The sequence below is a fragment of the Sorex araneus genome, chromosome 1 (assembly GCF_027595985.1).
Source record: "Sorex araneus isolate mSorAra2 chromosome 1, mSorAra2.pri, whole genome shotgun sequence".
NCBI lineage: Eukaryota > Metazoa > Chordata > Mammalia > Eulipotyphla > Soricidae > Sorex > Sorex araneus.
Genome location: NC_073302.1, coordinates 232,294,419 through 232,311,697, shown reverse-complemented (window position 1 = coordinate 232,311,697; position 17,279 = coordinate 232,294,419). Strand labels below are relative to the sequence as shown.

The window sequence follows — 17,279 nt, the reverse complement described above, 5'->3', positions numbered from 1 at the left end:
AGCGCAGGGTAGTCACAGAGAAGCTCAAATGACTCTAAATCCTCCTTAAACCTGTGATACCAGATGAATCCAACACAAAAGAGGACAAAGAGGAATCACAGGCATGGCCAGCTATTGCAATAGGAAAGAGCGAGCAATGGGGCCAGAGAGATGGCACATTGGGTAGGGAGCTGGTCCTGCAGCCAACCTGAATTCAATCCTAAGCATCCCATATGGTCCCCTGAGCTCCATCAGGAGTGGTCCCTGAGTGCAGAGCCAGGAGAAAGCCCTAAGCACCACAGGCTGTGGTCCAAAATCAAAATGGAAGAGAGGGAGGGAAGGAGGGGAGGGAGGGAGGGTGGGAGGGAGGGAGAAGAGCAAAGCAAAGCAAAGCATAAGCAGTACTAGCCCTAAGGAAACTTGGCACTTGGTTGGTGCATCCCCACTGGTCACACCCAGCAGATGGCTCCACAGCATCACCCAGACCCAAGAGAGGCCTGTGTCCTCTCAGCTGCGGTACTGTCTGGACACGGTACCACTGAAGACTAAACCACAAACTGTCACGACTTTCTAACTACTTAGCTCTCATGTCTCCGCAGGTGACGGTGTGACAGAAGCCCCTGCTTAGCTAGCAGCCACAGGCAAACCCAGGGTAACTTCTACTGCTCCTGTCCCAAGTTCCTGCAGCCTCAGGTTCTCAGCCTGCGGTGCTCCCGCCTCCCTCAGCAGCCACCTCGAGGGTCTGCTGCCATGTGAGGCCAGAGACCTGGGGCTCTGTCCCGAAACGCCCCCGCACCCCCATTGCCGCCTGGGATGGGCCCTGTGGTGACGGGCTGTGTCTGTGCCCAGGTACAAGGAATGACGCCGCTGCCTTTACCCTTTCCTATGTGCCTCCGCGTGTTCTCTATGGTGGAGTTCCTGTTCACGTTGGACAGCAGCCCGAGGCAGAACCTGTTCCTGTTATTGGAGGGGTCAGTGAAGCCGTCGATCAGCACGCTGCGGGACGACGCCTGGAACGTCTCGCCCACGCGGTTGTTCAGCTCGTAGTAGGCCACCGAGCACCAGTGCTGCGGCTCCTCATAGCAAACTGGCCGGAAGTCTGAAAGGAAACGGACCAGGTAGTCAGCACAGCAGCTCTGGGCTGCCCGGGCCACAGGCTGCCAGGAGCCCTGCAGCAGAGCCGCCCCCAGAGGGCTGCCTGTCCTGTGGCCCCAAGGGAAGCTGGAGGTGGGGGCGAGGGGCAGTTAGAGCCCCTGGGAAGCTCCAAAACTCTGGGACGGTACTTGTAGATGCCTTGGCAAACTCAGGCTTGTTTTCTCAGGCGAACAACCATAGCGCTGAGCCCTGCAGTCTTCATCACAGCAAAGATTCAGGCAGACCACCTCATGTTTACATATGAAAGAGCATACTACTCCTCTGCCAAACTAAAGCTCTGGGGCCAAGAATGGCCTTTTCTAAGAAACTAAACTGATAAGTAAGAGTTAGGGTATGATTTTTTAAAAACACAAAGTTAAAAAAAAAGATATAATATATAGCAACCACCAGGTCTGGAAGAAAGCACAAGGATTAAGAGCATGTGCTTTGCAAGCTATGGTCACAAGTTCAAATCCCTGGAGGTCCACATGCGCCAACTGTGATCCTGGGCAGGTCCACTCCCTGAGCCTGACTCCTCTACTGCCTGTGATTGCTGGCACCACAAATGAGTCCCAGCCACACCACAGCCAGCTGTGTGAAAGCACCCAACAAGAGAGGGTGCAACCCTGGCAAGCACCGCAAGGAAAAGATGTGTGAGTCAGATGGCCAGTGTGCATGAGTGCCACAGCGCTCCCGACAACTGCCTCCTCAGCTCAGTGCCCCCTGGCGGGCACAGGAAAGCCTGGTAGAAGAATGCAAACCTCAGCGAGCACCAAGGCAACGTGTACAAGCACCAGCAACCAGATGTGCTCCCCAGTGAACACCACAACTGAAGTGTTCGAGTCCTACAGCCAGGCCTGCCTGCCAGCTCGGGCATCACACAAAAATGAAGGGGATGAGGTGATGGGAGAAATCACGACAAAACAACAACCCCCCAGATGCAGCATTCAGTTACTTATGAAGAAGAGAGACTTCCACATAGAACCACACTCTCTCTTGAGCACATCTGGAATGTTTAGTCATGGTCCCAAAATTCTTTACTTTTGTTGGTGGGGGGCCATGTCCAGTGACACTCAGGGCTTACTCTGGCCTCTGCATTCAGGAATCACCCAAGCATCACTCGGCAGCATAAGCGGTGCTGGGGAGAGAATCAGGGCTGGCTGCACTCAAGGCAAGTGTCTGAATCCTGGTCCAATCTTCCCAGTACTAAAATATTTAGGAAAAAAAGAAAAGAGCTCCTTTTTTTGCGGCCCCGCGCGAGATCGACCCCGGAGGCAACTGAACCACTTTGGACATGAGCGGCGCCCCCAAAATGCCTCCAAACTGTGTGCTGGGAGCTTCTGGCCCAGGCGCTGCCGGCAGGGTATGGTCTTTTCTCTCTCAACTCTTTCTTTTTGAACGCAGCGAGGCTATAGCCGGTTTTTAGACTCTACAAAAAGCCCGGGATAGCCGATGGGCGGGACTCCCGGATCCGCCCTGTGCCGGCTGACATTTAAGCACAGAGCCATGTGGGGACGCTCCTTTGCGGCCCCGCGAGAGATTGACCCCGGAGGCAACTGAGCCACTTTGGGCATGAGCGGCGCCCCCAAAATGCCTCCAAACTGTGTGCTCGGAGCTACTGGCCCAGGCGCTGCCAGCGAGTGATGCAATTACCAAAAGAATTTTCCCTGGACTTCGCAGCCGCGCGACCTAATATCTCTTGATTGTCAGCAACGTGTAAATGTTCCTTTTTAGCAGGGCTTACCGTGGGGGGAAACTCCAAACAATAGTACTGAGTTTTTTGTTGAAGGGTAAAAGATTGTAGCGATAGAATTTTAGGCAGAATTTTCCCTGGACTTTATATAGAAACCCAAAACCGAGCGGCCGCGGCAGCCTAATGTCATCTAATCATCAGCAATATGAAATGGTTCCTTTGTAATGGGTTGGACTTTGGGGGGACCATAATAGGGTTAAAGTTTGTAGCGACGTGTAATTTCTGGCTGTACTTTCCCTGGACTTTATACAGAAATTCAAAGCCACGAGGCTGCTGCCATGGCCGCGCAACCTATTGTCATTTAATCATCACCAATATGAAATGGTTCCCTTTTAACGGGTCGGACTTTGGTGGGAAATCCTAACAAGAATAGTAAGTCTTTTGCTGAAATATTGAAGGCCACCAAAGTGGTAGCCATCTCTATAGACTGAACTAAGCCATATCCCCACGCCGGCTGAGAAGAAATATCCTTCTTTCTCGGGAAGAAACACGGTGTGGCGTTAACCATAGTATGATGTCCATTAAGCTGACACGGACCTGGTGGCATGGGAATCGGATACAAGGGAATAAATTATTATGTACTTGGAACAGCGGGACGCTGGTGGAATCTTGAGCCGGGGCCGATACCAGCGTATTACTTTTGGTTCCAGAAACTGCTTGCAGACATTCTACCAGACTATCAACTAAGCCAGAGCCCCACGCCGGCTGATGACAAGAAATAACCATCTCTTTTGGTTTGTTTTCCCTTTGTCAGGCAGCGTGGTGATTACTAAACAGGCATGATCTCGGTGGCGCGGGACGAGGGGGGAAAAAAATAGAAAAGCTATGTAACAAACAGCGGGACTTAATATCTCTACATTCTCAGCAATGGAGAGCCATCAAATGCTTCCTTGACAGTGGGACTGTCTTCTCTTTTTTGGGGGGAAACCCTAGCAACAATAGTGAGTTATGTGTTGAAACATGGACTGTAACCAAGATAAAGCGTAAACGAAGTGAAACTTATCACTTACAAGGGCGGGGACTGGGGGGGCAGGAGGGGGCGGGAGGTATAATGGGGTGGTTGGTGATGGAATATGGGCACGGATGAAGGGAAGGGTGTTTGAGTACTGTATAACTGACATAATCCTGAGAACTTTGTAACCCTCCACATGGTGATTCAATAAAATTTAAATTAAAAAAAAATAAATAGAAAAAAATCATAAGAAAAAAAAAAAGAAAAGAGCTGTCTCTTTCATTAAGAAATTCATGAATATTATGTTTTTACCTTCAAAACTTTCAAATTGAGTAAGTTTCCAGCAACGAATTAGAGTTTAGGGTTCTTTCTATGTTCCACACATAGTCTCTTGGTAGTGATGGCCTTTCTTTCCCTTGAAGAGCATAGTAATAACTGAGTATGTTCCTATGTGCATGAAAACATGAATTTAGGAAGCAGACATATAAGGGAAAGTCATTCACCAGTAGAAGGATACGTTCTGGGACGCTTAGAGGAAACGCCTTTTGTGCCTCCCTGCTCTCTGCATCCCTGGACCTGTGGTCTCTGCATCCCTGGGAATGGCCAGGACAGTGGAGCCTCGGGGCCCACCCCAGGCCTCAGGAACCAAGACCTGATTCACACAAGCTGACCAAGTGCTGAACAATATGAGCAGCAGGACGAGCCGCATGGGCCCAGCTTATTGTACGTGAAATTTGCTAAAGCCCTATCTAAGCATATTTCTAATAGCACCGCTCTCGGGTCTGGAGTGACCATACAGCGGGGAGGGTGCTTGCCTTGAACGTGTCTGATCCAGGTTTGATCCCCAGCATCCCATATGGTCCCCCCACCCCTGCAAGCCCACCAGGAGTAATTGCTGAGCTCTGAGCCAGGAGAAATCCCTGAGCATCGCTGGGTGACCCCAAAACTAAAAGACAAAAATAAAACAAGCATGACTTCATACGATTTTCAAATTCAGAAGCTGCTTAGCTTTTCTCAGTAGTAGAACAGCCTGCTAATCCATGCGCAGTTCCTGTGCTGCCAATATGGAAAGAAAGTACGGTGTTGGGCAGAAAAGGAAACACAGCAACACTGCTTCACCAAAGCTGTCTGCAAACAGCAGGGGAAGAACCTTCAGCTGGCCAAGGACCATCTGGCTCTCTGTGGTGCCATTCACTGGCCAGTCTATAAACAGTGGACAAGAAGCCCGAACATCTGTTCAAGGACACACCGTCCCAAGGTTCCATTGGCCTTATGTGGCACCCAAGGGGCAGAGGGCACCCACAACTCTTTCTATTTATCTTTTAATTTTCCTCCTGGCAGCAAAAGGAATACTTCCCTATGGGAAGATTCATAGACAAGAACAGAGGAACACATAAATCAGACAGATTATAAAAGCTAGCACAAAATGCCTTGTGCACGACCTTAAAAAATGTGTCTACTTGGGCATTATTCCTCCCACGCTCAGGAGACACGTGTGAATTTCTTCCTGGACTCATTTAGAGGCCTGCATGTGCAACCAGAAGGCAGCCTTGCCTTGCCCTTTCCTACAGGGCAGACACGTGTGCCTTCCATGTGTTTTTTGAAGTCAGCAAATAGTCACTGGCTTGCAGCCGGGGGTAGCTCAAAGGGCTGCTGAGCACGCCTGCCAAGCATCAGTTCAGTTTAAGCCAGCCCGGGTACCACATGCTGAACCCACAGGGACGACCGGTGCGTAACCGGGCTAAGGACCATCAGCAAACCCAGGCAGCAGTACTCGGGAGTCTGCCTGCCCCCCCTCACCCCCCCACCCCCGGCAACTATCTTCCAAACCTGCAGGTAGTTCCCGAGGACCACTAGCTTCCAGAGGCTGCACTGGGCTCACCCAGCCCCAGGGGAGCAAGCCCTGGCCAGGACGGTTCTCCAGTTCTGCCCACCACAGTCATGCGCCCAACTCTGCCAGCAGACACCACCGCACACGGCAGCCAAGAAAATGCCGAGCGCTGATCCTATGCAGGGCTCCTCCAGCCCCAGGCTTCCTGCCAGGTGAGCTGAGTACCTGATCATCTTACTTTTACAGTTTCACAAAATGGAACAACAACCAAATAATCCCTAGGACTTGTCCCATCTATTTCCTTGCCAACCAATTCAGCCTTAGAAGCAGACTCCAGAGCACAGACAATGCTGCAGCTCTGGGCCAACAGCTCCAAACTGGGTCTGGTTCTGATCATCTTAGAGGGAGGCCAGGGACGTGCCCGAGAGAGAACTGTCAGGACCCGAAGGATTCTGTTCAGGGAGGATGAAGACGGGGCTGCCTGCTCATGGGCAGCCTGGACCCCACACAGACCACCACTCACTGAACCCACAGACCACCACTCCCACTGACCCCACAGACCACCACTCCCACTGACCCCACAGACCACCATTCCCATTGATCCCACAGACCACCACTTCCACTGACCACACAGACCACCACTCCCACTGACCCCATAGACCACCACTCCCACTGACCTGGGTGCGGATAGGGGCTCTCTGGCTTAGAAGGGCTTCCTGGGGAGTGCGGATAGCTGGCCACACACAGAGACTGACCCCACACACCCCCACTCCCACTGACCCCACAGACCACCACTCACTGACCACACAGACCACCACTCCCACTGACCTGGGTGCGGATAGGGGCTCTCTGGCTCGGAAGGGCTTCCTGGGGAGTGCGGGTAGCTGGCCACACATGGAGACTGTGAGAACTGCCCTGGCGAGGGAGGGACAGCGGGGCAGGGGGGCTGCTGGAAGGAGTCAGGGTAGGCGGCGTTGTGCGGCATGAGGGGCTCGCTGTGCAGGGAGGCGCTGCGGAACTTGGCCAGGAGGCTGAGCTGGGGGTTGTACTCGCTGTGTCTTGGCACCAGGACAGGAGGCAGCACTAGGAGAAAGAACCAGCAGGTTAGAACCAAACACTGGCTCATTGCTACAAATTAGAGTGGACACTGGACACTGGCTGTTTCTCTCGACCCATTTTTTTCCTCTTTTGGATGATCCAACTCTTGTTTTTGCTTTTTTGTTTTTCTTTTGGAAACCACACTTTGTGTTCACTGTGAAATCTTCACTTAAGGCTCCACCTCTTCCCCAAAACGGAGCCTGTAAAGTAGGTTAAATCAACGGTCTCTCTCTGTGGCCTGAATCTTAAGCAGAAGTCCACAATTAATAAAAGGTTAGAGGAGAAATCATTCTGTCAGTACTCTAAAGGGCCTGCCTGTTCACTCCTACTACAGCAATTACCAGACCCTTCTGGAGACATCATCGTTCACATCATCCTTTGGTACTGCCAGTCAAAATAGGTTTCTATTGCTTGCTACCAAACCCTGGGGACCTTCCCTGGCTCTGTTAAATTATTTGCATGCAGCCTAAATGTCAGACTCAGTCCTGTTGGTAAAGTAAAAACTTTCTTGTCTAACAAAAATTATCTTTATTAGAATGATTTAAAATAAACAAAAAGCTATTAAGTAACTGAGTAATAATAAAATTGCTCTGAGTAATAATAAAAGTAAATAAGGAAACTTTAAAGGTCTGTTCACTTCGCTATGTTCCTTCTGTGTTCTGTGCTTTAAAAAGAACAGGTATGTTCTTTATCCTGACTTTACACTAGAAGCTTAGGAACGTGAAATGCTGGAAAGAGCTCAATGCACAGGAGCCATGGGGTTCCCTGTGCACTGCCGGGAGTCCTCCCACTCTGAACAGAGCCGGGAGTAGTCCCAGCAGTGCTCACAGGGATCACAGACCTCCTCACGCATTCTCCATGTGGAGACTTTCATGGCCTACACATCTGAGGCACCAAGAAAATAAAGGACGGACGTGCTGTTGCTTGTTCCCACAAATATTCTGATAAATATATTTCCACCATCTGTGAAAAACAAAATCAGTGAATGCTTTTCCACAGAAAAGTGATGGTACAACATCTCCTATCCTGGGAATTACCTGCAACTCTCTGTCTCTGTCTCACTGACACATGTTTTCAAGACTTCTCTCCCCTAATGTTTCCCTAAATAAAACGATTTTACTCATAAGCCAAAAAAGAGGGCTGCAGAGATAGTATAGTGGGTAGGGTGCTTGCTTTGCATGTGGTTAACCTGGGTTCAACCCCCAGCAGCCCATTGAGTCCCCTGAGCCCCACCAGGAGTGAACCCTGAGCACAGAGCACAGATTCAGGAATAAGCCCTGAAGCCCTGAGCACCACTGAGTGCAGCCTAAAAACAGAAAGAAAGAAAGAAAGAAAGAAAGAAAGAAAGAAAGAAAGAAAGAAAGAAAGAAAGAAAGAAAGAAAGAAAGAAAGAAAGAAAGAAAGAAAGAAAGGAGGAAGGAAGGAAGGAAGGAAGGAAGGTGGGAGGGAGGGAGGAAGGAGGGAGAAAGGAGGGAGGAATGAGGGAGAGAGGAAGGAGGGAGGGAGGGAGGAAGGAGGGAGAAAGGAGGGAGGAATGAGGGAGAGAGGAAGGAGGGAGGGAGGGAGGAAGGAGGGAGAAAGGAGGGAGGAATGAGGGAGGAAGGAGGGAGGGAGGAGGAAGGGAGGGAGGAGGAAGGGAGGGAGGGAGGAGGAAGGAAGGAAGGAAGGAAGGAAGGAAGGAAGGAAGGAAGGAAGGAAGGAAGGAAGGAAGGAAGGAGAGAGGGAGGAAGGAGGGAGGGAGGGAGGAAGGAGGGAGGAAGGGAGGAAGGAAGGAAGGAAGGAAGGAAGGAAGGAAGGAAGGAAGGAAGGAAGGAAGGAAGGAAGGAAGGAAGGAAAGTAGGAGGGAGGGAGGAAGGAGGGAGGAAGGGAGGAAGGAGGGAGGAAGGGAGGGAAGGAGGAAAGATAAAAACAGGAGAAAAGGAAAAGAAGAGAGGAAATAAGAGAAAAGAAAAGAAAAAAGACAAGGAAAAAGGAAAGTGATGCTCACCTTGGTTGTTATTCAACATGATTGGCTCACTTACTGCAGATTTGTACTAATCATATTTTAAATACTTTTATTCAAAACATAGTTATCTCAGAGCATTTTAGCTTCTGTAACTTGTTGCCATAGCAGAGTGACATTTCTCTCAGCCTGGAGGCTGGCCGCTGCACTGTGTACCGGGTTGGAGCGTTCTGCTGAGATGCCTCTTCCTGGCTACAGGCTTTGGTCCAGTATATTCTCCGGTGGTGGAAATGGCAAGGCAGCTCTCTGGACTTTTTTAGAAGCTCATTAATCCTATCATGAGGGTCTATCCTCAAGCGCTGATCACCATCTGAAGGCCCCACCTCCTAGATCATCGCCCAGGGCATTATATATTCAGCAGATGAATTGGAGGGGGAAAGTAAATAATCATTCAATTTATAGTAAATGCTATTTCTAAGAACTAAGTTCTATTTCCTTATCTTGGGTGCTCCTTGCCAATATGGAGGGGGCTTTCAGACATTGTTTTCAATATTCTGACATCTTTTAAATACCTCGTATATTAACATCTAATCTTGACACAGAGGTCAGAGGGTGAATGATGTCTGGATGCATATGGGAGCTACTCCGTGTGTGTGTGTGTGTGTGTGTGTGTGTGTCTGTGTGTGTGTGTGTGTGTGTGTGTGTGTGTGTGTGTAGTGGTAAAGCAGAACAGAAAAAAAAGAAAAAAAGGTTTTGTTTTTTGTCTTTTTCTAAGAGTCATGTGCTTGTCCACAAGTATGGATATTTACACAAAAGGAAAAAGTACACCTCTGAAATCACATCCGGCAGTGGCAAGGAGAAAATTCAAGATGGACTGAGGAAAATTTTCCTACAACTCTTTCCCAGTCTAAAGGCTGCCTAAGCGCAGGTCCTTCATCAGCTCTCGAGTATCATGCAGACCCAGGAGTGAGACTGACAATTCATGGTTAGGACTTGGATAGCAACATGCCAAAGCAATTTTATATTTGTTGAAATAAATGGTAAAACACGGGCTCTATATTTTTGTCTTTTCAAAGTTTTATTTGCCAAGCAATTCATTTGGACTATAAAGGTATCTTTATTTCTAAAGAATTGGATATTAAACTATTTTAAAACTTAAAATGAGTCCTTTCACTGCTACAGATCACTTGAAACTCAATGAAATTAATGACTGAAGTGGTTGTGAATGAAAAGAAAGTGAGAACGCAGGCTTCCCTATTCCTAAAATAGCCAAAACTGAGATTTTAAAGGCAAAAGTTAAGCTTTATGGTACACATGCTTAACATTAGTGTTTTCATTGTTCTCAAAATAGAGCTTAAATGTGGCCAGAGAACTAGACATAACATGAGCTTTTTCACACTGCAAAGACAGCCCAAGGGGCTAGGTCCTTGGCCTGCATGTGGCCAACTCTGGCGCAACCCCAGCCACTGCACATGGTCCCCCACGCACTGCCCTCAGCCACTCCTGAGCACAGAGCCAGGAACATTCCCTGATGTTGTGCCTGAGCACTCCCTGATGTTATGTGCTTTTTATATTAAAAAATTAGAAATAAACTCGTGTTGCTTAAAAACCACTAGAAAAATTTATAAAATCTTTTCCAAGCTTTCATTTTATTCTGTTATGTATGGGGGAGGGCAGTGTTCAGGGGGTCGGGGCCACTTTTAGCAATTCTTGGTTAACTGGATCAGATGTGACTGCTATTTGAGCCATGTGGTGCCAGGGGCCATCCAGGGCCACCCCAACAGTGCTCAGGGATAATCTTCCACTGTGGGAATGTAAGGCTAAAATATGAAATCTATCTGCCATAAAGTAAAATATGAAATATGTATGGCATAGGGGAAAAACATTAACACAAGATATCCCTATGGGCCAGAGCAATAGTATAGAGGGTAGATGCTTGCCTTGTATGCGGTCAACTGGGGTTCAACCCCTGTCATCCCATATGGTCCCCTAAGCACCGCCAGGAGTAATTCCTGAGTGCAGAACCAGAAGTAAGCCCTGAGAACTGCTGGGTGAAAAAAATAAAACAAAAGACAGAAAACATTCCTGACAGCACCTTTCACACAATGGAAAAACTAAACATCCAGTAGTATTATAAAATTAGATTTTCTAAGTATCCAAAAAAAAAGCCAAATTGTACAAGACATTGTAAAATATTACTTTTTTTTGAAGAACCATAATGGTGTGTGTTCTTTTATTTATTCACTTATTTGTTTTGCTTGTTTGTTTATTTAGGGGACCCACCCAGTGCTTGGGGCTTATTCCTAGCTCTGCACTCAGGGATAACTCCTAGTCTGGACTGAGGATAAGATATGAGGTGTTGGGGACTGAACTCAGTTGGCAACATGAAAGGAAAATGTCCTGCCTGTTGTACTATCTCTCCAACTCCCTCATATAAGACATTTCTTAAGAGCTGCACCTTACAATCATATTTCTCAGGAAGAGACAATGATTTTTTTTCTTTTTGGGTCACACTCAGAGATGCCCAGGCTTGTTACTGGCTCTGCACTCAGAAATTACTCCTGAAAGTGCTCAGGGGACCAGAGGGGATGCTGCAGATCAAACCCTGGTTGGCAATGTGCAAGGCAAATGCCCTACCTGCTATACTATTGCTCCAGCCCCAAGACAATGAATTTCTTAATAAGCATGATCCCCACCCCTCAAAATTGGGGAGTATTTTGACTGCTTACTATACCATCTTTCAAATGCTAAAGGAGTCAAGCCATTTGTATCATAAACTCATTCATTAGTGACATTTTATTTAAAATTTACAGAAAGATCCCAGAAAAAAGGAAAGGAAAGAAAGCAAAGCCCCATGAAGGAAATGCTTCAGATTTGCCAGGGGTTGGGGATGTGTCCACTGGCGTTTCAACTAGGAGCTTGATCCCTGATAAAGGGACTGTGAGAAGCATCACAGGTAATGCCGTGAGAGCACCTTTACCACAAGACCTGGAGGCCAAAAGGCCTAAGCTAAGACATTAGCCGGCACTGCTAAGGCTAACCCCAGCTGATGCAGGCCGCCTGTCTTCGCAGCCTGCAAGCTCTCCTTTGTGTCTTGTATGGGGACCACACCTGGCGGTGCTCAGGGATGACTTCTGGTTCAGTACTCAGGGATCACTCCTGGTGGAGCTCAGAGAGCCATATCGATTGCTGGGGATCAAGTCCAGGTCATCTGTGTGCAACACAAGTGCCTTAACTGCTGTGCAATTGTACCAGTCCCAGAACTGCCTCCTAATGGATGTGGACCTTCTGATCCCATCCAATCTCCTAGAATAATGCAGGCAGCCAGTTCAGGAGAGAAACCTCCCATGAAAGCTATATCTTAATAGCCACAGGAACATTCTTTTTTTATTATTATTAATTTTTTATCAGTGAATCACTGTGAGGTACAGTTACAGACTTACAAACTTTCGTGGTTGTGTTTCAGTCATACAATGCTTAAGTACCCATCCCTCCACCAGTGCCCATTCTCCACCACCAATGATCCCAGTATCCCTCCCGCCCCCCAATCCCATTCCTCCCCACCCCACCTCTGTGACAGGGCATTCCTTTTGTTCTCTCTCTCCTTTTGGGTGTTGTGGTTTGCAATAGAGGTATTGAGTGGCCATCGTGTTTGATCTATAGTCTACTTTCAGCACGCATCTCCCATCCCGAGCGGGTCCTCCAAACACCCTTTACTTGGTGTTCTCTTTTCTATCTGAGCTGCCTTTTCCCCCAGCATATGAGGCCGGCTTCCAAGCCATGGAGTAAACCTCCTGGTCCTTATCTCTACTATTCTTGGGAGCCACAGGAACATTCTATCCAATGAGAAATATGACCTAATTCTGTTACAGAGAAAATGAAGGAACGAAAAATACATTAGACTTCTCCAAAAGGTACTATATATTCATATAGATAAACAAGTGTGTGAATAGTTTAGAACAATACATTGCTATATTTAAAGACACATTTAATAACAACAGCCAATATCCATCCTCCACCCACACCCCAGTCACCCCTGCCCCCACTCACAACTCCTGTGGTTTTCAGACCTAAATTTCCAGTGACTCTTTCCCTGGCCATTCCGGACCCAGACAGGTGACACTGTGTTCCTGGGCTCGGAGAAAGGGATAGCCTACTTTTGTGGAGTTCAGTTCAGATCAGTGAGGGACAGGGGCCAAGAAGGAGGACATTTAGTGTTTTACAGTTAAGCAACTGTAAATCCCTCGAAGACTCTAAAAACTAGGAAATAATTATAATCATGAAGAATAATAAAAAATAAACATTAACTAAAAGGACAATGAAGCCTCCATGTATGCTGAAATAAAAACATCTTTTTAGATGTTTCTGATCATAAAATTTGGGATTAGTTCCCGAGACCAAAGCTCGCGTTCTCCTTCCTCTCCTGTGGTGATGGGGCGAGGCGGGGTCTCGTCTTGCTCTCCTATCATGGCCCACCTTAACTTACCCACTAACTCAGGAAGGAAACTTACCTGGCGTCTCCACTCTGCGGTAGTGGTAGGGGTTGATGCATACCTCCTTCTGCTTGGAACCAAACGGGAACTCACAGCACTCCAGGGGCTTCAGCTCATGGTGAGACTGGAGATCCGGCCAGCGCCACACTCGGCAGTAAATGACGTGCGGCAGCCCCTTTCGGTGGGACACCTGCAGCCGCCCGTCCAGGGAGCGGGGGATGGTCACACATTTGCTGGGCTGCCCAGGACAGCTGAGGGCCCGCTCCAGTTCATCCATGGCCCCTTTCTTCTTCTTTAATTTCTTCACTAAAGAATCGACAGCCTTCTCGGCCCACTTTTCTTCTTCATCTCCTTGCTTCCAGCCTAGCAGCCTTTTCACGGCTGGGCTGGTGAAGGAGAAGAGGGAGCTGATTGGGGTGCTGGCGTGCATAAGAGGTGGACTTTAGGTGTCCAGGGCACACAGCAACTGGACAGACTTCACCACCTGTGGAGACCCAGGAGAGTGGCAGGTGTCTTTCTCGAGATGTCATAGGTAAGGGGTCCCCAAGAATGACTCAGGTCTTCCTTTTCTTCCAGAATGAACTGTGACCAGTTGAGGGTGGGAAGTGGGCTGATGCTCTAAACCCTGGAATAGACTGGTCAACTCTGAAACACAAGACAACATGTTGATAAGTAATGAGAAAAGTTTTAAGGAAAAGGTTAAACATTAAATAAGAGGGCCAGAGACATAGTACGGCAGGTAAAGTGCATGCCTTGCACTGATCCAGGAGAAAACCCTTGAGCACTGCTGAATGTGACACCCAAATAAACAACAAAATTAAACAAGAGGGGCAAATTTTCTTCCACAATCTCTTAGACTTGAAAACTCCTTGACTCTCCCTCTCCTTCAGTACCTACATACAAGTGTTGGTAATTCTGTTTTGAAAACAGATTTCAGTAGATTTCTAATCAACTCACCATTTCCACCAAAATCAGAGCTCTGGCTCACCTCACTGTTCATTCACCTGGATTACAATGACAACCTCTGAAGTCACTTTTCTACTCCAGGTCTAATCCTGTTACTCTCAGGTACAATTTTCCACACATCACTTTCCAATTTAAAACTACAGCGGCGAGGTGGGGTGGGAGGTGGGGTGGGGGTAGGGGGGTGGGAGGAATACTGGGAACATTGATAGTGGAGAATGGGTACTGGTAGAGGGATGGGTACTAAATCATTGTATTACTGAAATGTGAGCATGAAAGTTTGTAAGTCTGCAATTGTACCTCACGGTGATTCATTAAAAAAAAAAGAATAAATAAATAAATATCAGTTTTGCCTGACCGGTGTCACTGTGGTCCCAAAATTCCAAATAGGATCAGACCACCATCTCCTTTGTGCGAAATTCTACTTCATGGAGCAGGGAGAAAGGGCTGCAAAGTTTAAGAAAAGAACTCCCAGAACGACCACCAACTGGGGGCTCTTTGGCACTACTGCAGCAATATAAGAAGATGCTGTCATTGACAACATCGACGAGGAATATGATCGACTGCTCCAGCACCTCCATGATTGTGCAAGGAATGCAGAGAGAGAGAAAGCCACAAAAAGTCGCCTGTCTTCGGAAACTCTCGAGCTCATTTGCCAACATGGTCTGGTGCAAGCCTCAGGCAATCACAAGCTAACGTCCAAGCTCACAAAGCTGTGCAGAGAAGCAATAAAGGAAGACCTCAAAGAGAGAAGGGCAGCAGTGTTGGCCGATGCGGCAAAAACCAGGAAAAGTATTTGCAATGCCTACCCGTTCTTCACCAACTATAAGACCAAGATGACTGCCCTCTGACATCCTGATGGATCTATCACATCTTCCAGAAGTGCAATGGAAAAGGTTATCCACGACTTCTACTCGGATCTCTTTGATAGCCACGTCTACCTGGCAACACATCAAATTACAAATAATGGATATGTCATTCCCAGCATTCTCCCTTCCAAAATCCGACATGCCATTTCGTCGGTAAAGAAGCACACGGTCCAGACAAGGTCAGACCCAAACACCTGAAGAATCTGCCACCAGAACTCATCAATACACTGGCTCGGCTCTTCACACACTACCTGTCTGAATGCAAGGTCCCATCCCAATGGAAAACCAGCAGGACCGTCCTGTTGTACAAGAAGGCAGACATCCACACATTGGCAATTATCACCCAATCTGCCTGTTGTCCGTCGTCTACAAGTAATTCACTCAAGTCATCCGGAATAGGATTGGCAGAACAATAGATGAAAAACAACCATGTGAACAAGCTGAGTTCTGAAAAGGATTCAGCACGATCTACCATATCCACACAGTGACCAAACTCATTGAGGTTTCGCGAGAGTTCAAGATGCTTCTCTGTCTAATGTCATTGATTTAAAGAAGGTCTTTGATTCTGTTGAGATTGAAGTGGTCATCGAAGCCCTAGCCAAACAGGGTATTCAAACTCAATACATCAGGATCCTCCATGAGCTGTATTACGGATTCACCACCAGTATCTCAACATTCTACAAGGAAGTGATCATCGACATAAGGAGAGGGGTTCGGCAGGGTGACACTATTTCACCGAAACTCTTCATTGCCACCCTCAAAAACATCATGTGATGAGTGGGATGGGAAGAAATGGGAGTGAAGACAGACAGTTGGCAACACCACCTCCGTTTTGCTGATAATCGTTTTCATAACACCAAATATCAGCCAAACGGCACAAATGCTGGCCGACTTTGACCATGAGTGTGGAAAGGTCAGACTGCAGCTGAATTTCACGAAGACAATGTTCATGAGAAACAGACTAGTTCCTGATGTTCCACTTGCCCTCAACAGAACGAACATCTCCAAATGCAGCAGTTATGTGTACCTAGGTCGAGAACTCAACATGACAAACTACCCGGCACCTGAACTGTGCAGAAGGAAAAGAGTGGTGTGGAATGCCTTCAAGAGCATTGAAGAAGTGATCAAGAGGACGAAGAACCCCCCAGCTCTGGGCACATCTTTTAGACTCCACCGTTCTTCCTGCACTAACATATGCCACAGAGACCTGGACCCTATGAATGAGCTATGCTTGGAGTATCATGTTTCACTAAAGTGAGAGAAGAAATCCTGAGTTCCGACCTCCATCTATGATCAAGAATCAGGGATACTGTCTCATTTGCCAAGGCGTCGAAAATTAGATGGGCTGGACATGTAATGTGATTTAGAGACGACCGCTGGACTAGAGCTGTTACCGACTAGATTCCATGGGATGTCAAAAGACCTTGTGGCCGCTCACCTACGAGATGGTCAGACTTCTTTGTCAAGACACTAAATGATTGGTTTGAGTTTCTTCGTGTTCCTGATGTGAGCTGACGCCATTGGGCTACACTAGAACGTGACAGGTACGAATGGAGACGTTACTGGCGCCCACTCAAACAAATCGATGAACAATGGGATGACAAGTGATACAAGTGAAATAAATAAAACTACAGGGGCCAGAGAGATAGTACAGTGGGGATAGCACATGTGTTGCATGCAGTCAACCCAAGTTTGATCCTAGCATCCCATCTGGTCCCCTTAGTCCTCCCAGAGTAATTTCTTAGTGTAGCACCAGAAGTAAGCTCTGAGCACCGCCAGGTGTGGCCCCAAAACAAAACAAAAAAATAATTACAGTGGCTCCTGGTATGTACATCCAAGTACAAACTTCTCTGCCTCCACCATTACGGGGGCTCCTTCCGTCCTTGTTTATAGGTATGCAGTCAGTCTATCTTCATTTTAGAAAATATATATTAATCAAAAGAATTAGGATCATGGGGCTGGAGAAATAGCACAGCAGGTAGGGCGTTTGCCTTGCACGCCGCTGACCCGGGTTCGATTCCCAACATCCCATATAGTCCCCTGAGCACTGCCAGGGGGTAATTCCTGAGTGCAGAGCCAGGAGTAACCCCTGTGCATCACTGGGTGTGACCCAAAAAGCAAAAAAAAAAAGAATTAGGATCATGAATAATCTCATTGCTCATATATTCTTCCAAACTCTCTTACAGGATGGTGGTTCTCCAAGTATGACCGAAAGATCTATGGGTGTTTTGTGGGATGGAGTTTGTGAGTTCCTTTATTTTCCAA

The 17,279-nt window shown here is 47.6% G+C and overlaps 1 protein-coding gene across 1 annotated transcript in view; it reads right to left on the bottom strand.

The window, feature by feature from the left end:
* SMAD9 (SMAD family member 9) overlaps nt 1-17,279 on the bottom strand; it is an 80,001-nt gene that overhangs the window by 22,680 nt on the left and 40,042 nt on the right. Inside the window, exons 2-4 of the mRNA XM_055123906.1 lie at nt 13,201-13,827; nt 6,478-6,732; nt 857-1,078 (exon numbers count right to left, since the gene is read on the bottom strand). Of these exons, the coding sequence (XP_054979881.1) occupies nt 857-1,078; nt 6,478-6,732; nt 13,201-13,612 (889 nt within the window). The 5' untranslated portion in view covers nt 13,613-13,827. The remainder of the gene's footprint in view (nt 1-856; nt 1,079-6,477; nt 6,733-13,200; nt 13,828-17,279) is intronic.